The 10,235-nt window shown below is 35.9% G+C and overlaps 1 protein-coding gene across 1 annotated transcript; it reads left to right on the forward strand.

Moving 5' to 3' along the window:
- The first annotated feature begins 627 nt into the window (after positions 1 to 627).
- On the forward strand, positions 628 to 9,882 carry LOC116521581 (vomeronasal type-2 receptor 26-like). The gene is made up of 6 exons (XM_032236239.1): positions 628 to 788; positions 1,502 to 1,793; positions 3,280 to 4,095; positions 4,475 to 4,702; positions 5,203 to 5,329; positions 8,978 to 9,882. The coding sequence occupies exons 1-6, from the start codon at positions 628 to 630 to the stop codon at positions 9,880 to 9,882; spliced, it is 2,529 nt and encodes an 842-aa protein (XP_032092130.1).
- Positions 9,883 to 10,235: the final 353 nt, after the last annotated feature.

A 10,235-nucleotide genomic window follows, 5' to 3' on the forward strand; every position in this document is an offset into this window, starting at 1 on the left:
ATATTATTAGCAAATTAGAATAGTAAGCAAGAATAACACCTCAAACAACTGATGAAAATCTAAAGCCCATATCTTAGTTTCATCAATTGCTCATTATCACCATTATCCCTCAAAATATGTATGTTGCTTTCAGTCATTCAGATATTCCCTATTCCTGATCTTGACCAATGTCCTAGTAGTCCATATAACAATAGCAAAGAAAGCAATAGTCCAATTCTGAAAAACATAATTTCTTCATGTCTTCCCTAAGGGATTCACACTTAATAATTACCTTCATTCTACATCTAGATTATTGTTATTAATTCTGTTGTTTCCTCAAATCCTTCTGAATTTCAGTGCCCATTAGAAAGACTAAAACAGTACTGACATAGGATTTGCTTCTCCCTCTTTCTCTTAAAATATTAGCTCCTTTTAGCATGTAAGAGAAACAGGCTTAAGGCTCGATTAGCATCCCCAAATCTATCCTAGACAGACCAAGATTCAGTTACAACAAGCCAGGAGGTGTTAACTTTGGAACAGCTAATGGCTTTATCTTAGGGATAAAGGGGTTCTTTGTGACTTACCCTTGTAATGGGGAGACCATTTTTACTAATCTTAACGCTAGTGCTGAGTCCCCATGTTGTGTCCATGACTTACAGATGCAGCATCTTTCATCCATATCCTCCATATCACAAATATCATCATCCAGGAGATCTTATGGTTGGTGGAATTTCATCTCAAGTTGGTCCAGTCTCTGAAAAACTCACCTTTCAAGTTCATCCACCACCAGTATTGCCTGGAGAGTTTTTGTAAGTATTGTACTTACATTTGCTTATACTTTTCTGCATGTATGAATGCCAGAATAATTAATTATAGCATTTTCAGCACAAAGCAATAGTTAATTGCCTGGGTTGAAATTAGATGCTAAGAACAGTGTTCTCTTCTCAGCTGGGCAAAAAATAGTGTAGAATATAATGAGATATTAAAAGCAAATTTCCAAAACCGAATTATCTCCAAATAGCCGAGCTTCCATGCTTCTAAGTCTCAGTTATTGCTAATCTGCTTGAGCACTACTGTGGGGCAGGTAGCTTGTTCTGATTTGGTGCTTTTTTCCCATTTTTCCACATAGTCCTCCTATATAAAATAAATTAACTTGCTTTTTATCTAATAAAATTACCCCTTCAAAAAAAACTGCAAGATCTTCTACTCCTATTAACAATGCAAGAGTATCTGCTGCCCTGGCTCTGTGCCAGTCTTCCTTTTTTCATTTTTTTAAATCCACATATGTGGATTCCACATTCCCCCCGTGTTTTATACCTGACATTATTTGCACAATTTTCCTGAAGAAATGTCTGTATTCTGGAATTCTTTGTTCACATACACTTGTATATTCTAATGAGTGTTGATTTATCAAATCAGCAAGATATGCTTGATGGAGCTGGCATGTTATTTTGTAACTACTGACTATAATGAAAAAGCTAGTAGAATATACTTCTGATGTTTAATGCAACTCTCATTATAGTGGAGTTCCTAAGAATTACCAGCACATCCTGGCTTTTGCATTTGCAGTAAAGGAGATCAATGAAAACCCACAAATCTTACCTAATCTCACCCTGGGCTTCTACATTTATGATAGCTATGACAATGCTCAAAGAACTTATCAAGCCACCATGCTACTTCTATCGACAGCTGAGAGACTGGTTCCCAATTACTTATGTAACTTCCAGAATAAAGTTACAGCTGTTATTGGAGGATTGGATGCTGAAATTTCACTCCATGTGGCAACTCTCTTGGATATCTTTAAGATTCCACAGGTAGGTTGGACAACCTTACATGCAAATGTCATCCTACCTGTAGAGTCCTACATTCACAATACAATTTTGTTTGGCAACATTAGGTATATTTTAGTAAATGATTCAGGAATTGAAAAATGTCTCCCCTCAAATTTGACTTTTTTCAATTAAAAACTGATGTGATTGTTTTTGTGCCTTGAATCACATTGGCCAACTATTAAATTTATTGCAAATTATTGAAAGAAGCTGGCTTTCCTCCTTTCTGGGCCCTAATTTGGTTTTGTCTTACATTCCATAATTAGGTGGCTCATTAATCTGAATGTATCATATTTCACAAATGCTTTAAATTATTTGTAGATTTCTACAGCATGGCTAATTTGTCAGTGCCAGTCTTCTGAAAATTATCTTAGTTTATTAAACCTGGTATAATTTAAAATGTGTATTACTTACCAGTTAAAACCTGTCTGTTATGAAATTAAGAAAGTTTCATCATGTCTTTTGAGTACCCCTTGACATTGGGTGTGTTCTATAAATCTTACACTTCTTTGTCCTACATCTTCAACTCAAATCAAAACTTTATTACTGTCATAGAAAAATCCTTAAGCTATGTTTTGTAAATTAAAGCTTTGTGTTCTGAACCTAAAGAGTCTTTGATTATGTTTATGAACTCTGAATTTATAAACTTTGAATCAGTTTGTTGCCTTATACATTATTGAGATGGCAGTAAATTATGCTAAGCTTCAAGTTGTGTCCTAAATGTTTTGATGTATGATGTCCTTGACATATTTGAGCTTGCTTGTTTTCTTACAGACATTTTATTACTCAAACCAGGTAACATCAGCAATGCTAGTGTATGGCAGAGATGTTTCCCCCATGGTTATGATGACAAGATTATGATTAGTTGTGCAGCTAGACATTTCTTTATAAAATTGTTATATGGAAAAGGGTTTTGCAAGAATATGAATTTAGGTGAAATCTGCAATTGTGATTATTGCTGATGTAACTGTTTTATCTCACCTTCAGCTGTAGAAATTTAATCATTTGAAATTTGACATCAAGATACAAATCCCTTTGTCTACCTCTGTGCATGTAGTCAAAACTACTATGTATACCCATGCATGAAGACAAACAGGGATGGCATATCCCCTTTTGAAATTTAAAAGATATGAAACAGCAATTATCCATCACTTACAAATCTGCAGCTTGGTTTTAGATACATCCATATCAGTAATTCCTTCAGATCTGGAGATATCACTAATGACAATCAACACACTTCCAATCCCTTCCATGCAGTTATGCTTTCCAGAACTACCATCTCAATGGAATTCCCATGTCAACGAGGCAAAAAAATTGCTTTCTGGAATTCCCATCTCAATGCGTCAACTAAGACAGTTTTGAAGGGTTGGTATAAGAATTATTCATTCAATATACTGTACGTTGATTATTTTGAGCACTTGAAAATGTTTTCTAGGTGCTACTCTTATCTCCTTTTCCTGTTTCTCTCTAGCTCATTTATGGATCTCCTCCAATAATGAATGATAAAACTCCAGGCCTTTCATTTTATCAGATGGTTCCCCCAGAAGAACTTCAGCAAAAAGGGATTCTCTCACTGCTCCTGCATTTCAATTGGACGTGGATTGGGATACTTATCATGGACAATGACCAGGGAGAAAAATTTGTAGAAACAGTGATTTCTCTTTTTCCCAAAAATGGGGTTTGTGTTTCTTTCATTCACCGATTCCCCAAATTTACTGTTTTCAGTGGATTTGAGGGCATGCTTCAAGAGGGGGTAAAAACCTATGATCATGTCATGAGTAGTAAGGTTAATGCATTGGTGTACAATGGAGAATTCCTTGCTATGAGCTTTTTGTTATGGTTCCAGTATATTCCAAAGATAGAAGAGGTAAGAAGTAAACCAAAAGGTATTGTGTGGATAATAACATCACAGGTAGAGTTCGGTTTAGTCCCTTTTCAACGTGCTTGGGATATCAAAATAATTGATGGTGCCCTTTTCCTCACAATGCACTCCACTGCTCTACCAGAGTTCAGATCATTTGCTGGGAAGCAAAACCCCTTCACCACAAAGGGAGATGGATTTATCAGACAGTTCTGGCAAGAAGCCTTTGACTGCGTATTCCCAAATGTTGTTATGAGTGATGTTCCTGAGAATATTTGCAGTGGAACAGAGGATTTGGAAAGCCTTCCTGGGGCTCTTTTTGAAATGGACATGACTGGCCACAGTTACAGTGTCTACAATGCTGTTCATGCCATAGCTCATGCTTTACATGCATTGTCATCTTCAAGAGATACTGAGAGATCTATGGTGGGTAGAGTAGGGAGGAAGATTCATAGTCAACACTTATGGAAGGTAATATCCTTATTAGGCAAAATACTTTTACAGTAAGCTTAATGCAAACTTTGAAACTGTACTGATTTCCAATGCCCTAGATTTGGGGGGGGGGGGTTTCATGCTTCAATTAGAATGCTGTGTATCTATTAATTTCTTATCTATCTTAAGTATTGATTACTATATGACTATTGCCTATTGATTTCTGTTGGGACTCCACCTATGCTACTTAACTTATAACTTCAGAAAGCTTATTTAACAGCCTACATGAATATCATTTGGAAATATATCTGTTTTTCTATGCCTTTATGGTTGTCTGGTAATCCCAAATTATTATATTTTCTTTTCAATTTAGTTCCACTATTTTTTGAGAAATGTTGCTTTTAACAATACTGTTGGGGAGCTGGTCACTTTTGATCAGAATGGGATTGTGGCAGCTGGATTTGATATTATCAACTTGATTGCTTTCCAAAACAAGTCATTTCTTCATGTGAAAGTTGGAAATGTGGACCATTCAGCTCCTCCAGATAAACTGTTAACCATCAATGATGAGCTGATTACATGGCATAGCTGGTTTAACCAGGTAGGGTTTAATTATTGTCCTTTATTCTAAACAAACAGAATTTGATACATCAATTCATATTATTGGACAAAAGGAAATTCTTACATAATATTATCACTCTATAACTAATTTGTACAACACAATTATCATATTTCATTATTTGTAAAGATGACCCATTAACAAGTTTTAGATTAAAGTGGGGCATCATGTCTTCATGATACAGTACCATTATATAATATAATAAAGAAACAATAATTTGTTTCAGGCCACTGTGGACCTATGCTACACGTCTTAGCAGTCCAGGGTTATTGTTTTTTTCTTTACAGAATTCATGATTGCACTTATTTAATCTTAAAACAAGTATAACTGAGATTTATATTGCTTTTACAACGGAAACATTTTTTTCAAACTATTATTCCTATACCTTAACCAGATATGCTCATGACATGCTTTCATCATCTTGAATGAGGACAATAGACTAAAGAGATTCCAGGCATATAAGTTTCCTCTTTAATTTCCAGGTGATACCCATCTCTGTCTGCAGTGAGAGCTGTTATCCTGGTTCCAGCAAAAAAGTGAAGGAAGGAGAGCCATTTTGCTGTTATGACTGCATCCCCTGTCCAGAAGGGAGGGTTTCAACTGAGAATGGTAAGAGATGTTCATCACCACCTGAAGATTTAGCAATAAATACATTGTGAAATTTTGAAGAAATGATCAGATAAGAGATAGCATAGTCTGCAGCTGGATACTGGGTGGGACAAGCCACTCAGAAGAAATCCTCCCCAGTTTCTCGAGTTTCAAGATTCTGTCAATGTAGATTTACAATAAAGTAGAAATAATTCATCTAGGTTCCTATCTGGTTTATCCTGGACAGACATCACTACCATCCTCATTAGATTCACTTTCCCTCTCCACTATGAAATTACAGAGAATAATGATTCCCTACCTCTCCCTGGCAAAGGAAGACTGTCAGGCAGTGGGGGGGGGTGTTGCCAATTTTTTTACTACCGGTTCGGGTGCTTCTGCATGCACAGAAGAGTCCAGGCAGGTGGCTGGAGCCTCCTGCCACCGCTACTATTGTTTCGCCAGATCTAGCCAAACTGGGAGCAAACCACCACAGCAGTCGGGTATGTCAAGGACAACAAATAAAGCTAAAATGGAAACAACTGAAAGTACTTATTTCCCTCTTCTACCTGAGTTGAAAAAGCAACATAAAATGAGCATGATGGAAAGTAAGGTGTTCTCTAGTGAACAAATCTGACAAGCAAGAGTTTGAAGAAGAACAAAGCTTAGTTAGACAAAAAAAATAAGAAAAAAAATCATCTTTTGTTACATCTTGTTGAAAGCGTATCGATTGGTTACAAATATATTCCGTGCAGTTCTTCCACAGCCCTTACATATATTTCATTCAAATCATGTTGTACATTTTAAGTTAAGAAAGAAAAGTTATGTATTTTACTATCCCTGTACCATAATTCTCATTTGGTTATCATTGTTTAAACATGTTTTTATCTAGCATCATTATATTAGAAGACACAACCACTTACATTTGCAATTTCAATAGATCTCCAATACCATTGCACCTTTATGACATGTTCTAAAATTAATTCGCTTAAGATATCTAAGCATTTCCCCCCCGCCCGTAACACACCTGTATGTATCATTAAATATTGTCCATTAACATTTCATTGTTTTTATTGTAGTTAACTAAAGATTATTTACTGATTATCTCACCTCTCCTCTCCAGGCTCACACAATATTATAACTTTATAACTGTCTTTAAAAAATGATTTATTAATAAGATTTATAAGACTTTTCCGTCAATCCCAAATTAGTTAATTACGTGCTAAGAAAATAAACTTTAGACATCTAAGACAATTTAAGAGATATTAACATTTCTACTTGACAATCACCCAGAATGTACATTAGCATTTCTATGGCCTGGTTATTTATCCTAACTAGGGTTATTATTTCTCTGTTAGTATCATAGTAAATTTATGTTAATGGATAAACATTCAATGGTAATCTAAAACAGTCTATAAGGTATTAAAATCTCTACTTAATAATCATCAAAAATTAACTAGCTTTTTTCCATCAATTGGCATTATTAACCAGTATCTTTCCAGTAACAAAATGGTTTTTCATCTCTTGCCAGTTGTTGTGTCATTTCTGTATCCAGAAGCTTTCCAGGGTTTAAGACTTCTTTCCAGACTTTGAAGCTTAAACGATGTCTCATGTGGTTTTGTTGCCCTTGAGTTGCTTTTAATGTAAGCTTAACTTTGGTTGTCAGGTTTGTTTCTGAATAGATTTGTCTTATTAACTCCATCTTTTTCACGCTTTCTTTTTCTACTACATCTTGGAGTTTGGGGTAGAGCACCAAATTATCAAAGTCACTTTTCTAGCTTCCCTTCTTTCCACTTTCACTCATGGTTACTCCATTTATAAGTTCACCTGAGTCCTTGTCTTTGTTTTCTGCATTTTGATTCCCTTCTTTAATTTCTGGGGCTGTAACCCCATCATCATTTTTTGTAATAGCCCATAGTCTGTCCCATTTCTTGTCAAATCTCTCAAGTCCTTCTGAGATGTTTTCAAGTCCAGCCAAAATGTTTTGAATTAACAAGTTTTCTTCATCTGAGTATTGCTCCATTTTTTAGAGTAAGGAAAAATATAAATAAAAAGCAAGAAGAAGAATTTGATACTATCTGCCACTCTAGCCTGTCACAGATTTTGAAGAATATATCTATTTTTATTTTAGACAAATGTTCTTTTATGGTTTTCAAAGAAGAAGGGTTCTAAAGTTTTTCTTTCCTTTTCCAATTCTTGTCAAAATATTTTCCACACACCACTATTTGTGACCTTGGTTCTTTATCAGGTTTTAAAGAGACCTTCCAAACCCTTCTGTTGCACAGTCAGTATAGTCAGATAGGAGTGAACAAAGGAAACATTGTTACAACAACAAAGGAAAAAAAGCTTCAGACTTGGGCTTCCAAGTGGCAGATTCAACTCTTTTAAAACCTCTTTCCTTAAGTATCATTAATATAATATTGTAACAAGTAGTAGAAGAAATTTATTAAAGTAAAAAGAGTTTAAATTTAAGCCAAAAAAGTTAAAGTAGTAAAGGAAAATAGAGGAAAAAAGATCCCTTCACTCAAGCAGAAAAAACAGAAGTGTTGCAATCACTCAATCCACAAAAGATTACAGGCAAGAGCAAAAAACTTTCTAAGGCAGTCCAATAGGGATTAAATATGCCACTTTGTTCTTGCTTAATGGACTAATTAAGCTTAAGAAAAGAGTTTCTTTGCCCTAAGAAAAGAAAAAAACCTCACCAGGTGGAAACACTTTCATTTCTCTCTTCCTGGTGCCATCTCCAACTATGTCAGCTGGGGGAGAGGTTGCCTGTTGGCTGCCAGTTGGAAGCGCTTCCCTTGGGTCGATCAGGGACTTTGCGATCTCTCTGCGACCAGCAAGGTCTTGTCTTCCTGGTCACCATCTCTTCAAGACGGTTTAGGTCCTGTCCAATGGCAAAAGTGTCATCAGTGGATTCGGACAGTCGAATCTGCACAATGTAACATTGCGACGCTGGCTCCTCCTTCCTCTCCATCTACAATTTTTTTCAATTATCATTCTCTCATATTTTCAAAGGACAAGGTCAAACATTTATGTGACACTCTGTGAAATGTTTTCTTCCTTCCACATCCCATTAATTGTCTTGGAAAATAACAAGACAATCCTCTCAGTTTGATATATACAGTAGTGTTTGTATTAATCATTCTTCAGTTGTTCTAATTTTACTTTTATTTTTAATCTTTCTCTACTAAATCTATTTTTCTCCAATATCTACCTGACATTACTAAAAACAATCTGTCATAAATTCAGTACCCTTCACTAATTTTGCAACAAATCTAACCCCCTTCTAGCACTGAGGATGTTTAGTAATCAAATATCTGCAAGAAAACAACCAAATTCAAAGAACACCAAGGAACACACAGTTCAACCTTGAATTGCAAATATTATCTTCTATTTGTACTAAATTTCTCAATCATTTATCCTATGATTTCACCAGGACTATAGATCTTTAATTCCTTTTGGCAGATGACAGATGAGAAAGAGAGTGAGATAATGTTAATTAAAACAAATAAAAATTGTGTGCCAATTAAACTTAGCAGAAATATTGATAATCATATTTTATAAAAAATATAAAGATTAAATACTTACAAAATAGCCTTACTACTAAAATATGATTGTGCCATACAGAATATGTGACATCATAATATTACATTATTTCTTCTTTTTCAGATAGAAATGAATGTTCCAGATGCAAAGACAAATACTATCCAAACAAGAAACACACTTTTTGTATTCCCAAAAGTATTAGTGTCTTAACTTATGAAGAACCTTTAGGGATCAGTTTAGCCTGTATTACACTTTCTTTTTCAATGACTACTGCTCTTGTGCTTGGAGCATTTCTGAGTCACAACAAGACTCCCATAGTAGTAGCCAACAACCGGGACCTGACCTACACTCTGCTCATTGCCCTCCTGCTCTGCTTCCTTTCAGCACTGCTATTTATTGGCCAACCAGGAAAATTTACCTGCCTACTCCGACAAACAACATTTGGTGTGGTCTTTTCGGTGGCTGTTTCTTCAATCTTGGCAAAGACCATCACAGTGGTTCTGGCTTTTATGGTCACTAAACCAGGATCCAAAATGAGAAAATGGGTTGGGAAAAAAATAACCAATTCTATTGTTGTTTCCTGCTCTCTGATTCAAGCAGGCATTTGTACTCTCTGGTTGTCAATTAACCCTCCATTCCCAGATGTTGATATGACCTCAATGACTGAAGAAATTATTCTGCAGTGTAATGAAGGCTCTGCGACCATGTTTTATTGTGTCCTTGGCTATATGGGTTTCTTGGCTCTTGTCAGCTTCACTACAGCTTTTCTTGCCAGGAAGTTACCAGATAGTTTCAATGAAGCCAAATTCATCACCTTCAGCATGTTGGTCTTTTGTAGTGTTTGGTTGTCCTTTGTTCCAGCATACCTGAGCTCCAAAGGGAAATACATGGTAGCTGTGGAGATCTTCTCTATCTTGACCTCTAGTGCTGGGCTTTTGGGTTGCATCTTTTTCCCCAAATGTTATATCATTGTATTTCGGCCTGAGTTGAACAAAAGGGAACAATTAATGAGAAAGAAGATTGATTAATAATCATCTTATTCTTCTCCTGTCAACATTTTTAGTTTCAATGTATTGGTTATTACTTTAAAGCTCTACATGGCATAGTCCAGAAACTGTCTCATCCAGTTAGTACTGGCTTGTCCAACCAGTTCCAGCAGAGGAACTGCCATGTTCTGCAGGTCCCATCAGTCAAGGAATTTTGGCAGGTGTGATCCAGAAGAAATCCCTTCTCTGTCAGGGCTCTTGCCCTTTGCAACATCCTACCCCCAGAAGTGAGATTGGCTCTCACTCTTTTGATCAGGAGCCTAAAGGCCTGGCTCTGGAAATGGATATGGGCCCTAATGGGGAAGGATCACACTGGAGGTGGTTGTTGAATTAAA

Source organism: Thamnophis elegans, chromosome Z, assembly GCF_009769535.1.
Source record: "Thamnophis elegans isolate rThaEle1 chromosome Z, rThaEle1.pri, whole genome shotgun sequence".
NCBI classification, from domain to species: Eukaryota; Metazoa; Chordata; class Lepidosauria; order Squamata; family Colubridae; genus Thamnophis; species Thamnophis elegans.

Bases quoted from the DNA above. Each gene is read 5' to 3' on its own strand.
- LOC116521581 (XM_032236239.1), top strand. From the start codon at position 628: ATGACTTACAGATGCAGCATCTTTCATCCATATCCTCCATATCACAAA. The intron at 4,096-4,474 runs GTGGGTAGAGTA...TTTTCAATTTAG, and splicing joins GAGATACTGAGAGATCTATG to TTCCACTATTTTTTGAGAAA. The intron at 5,330-8,977 runs GTAAGAGATGTT...CTTCTTTTTCAG, and splicing joins GAGGGTTTCAACTGAGAATG to ATAGAAATGAATGTTCCAGA.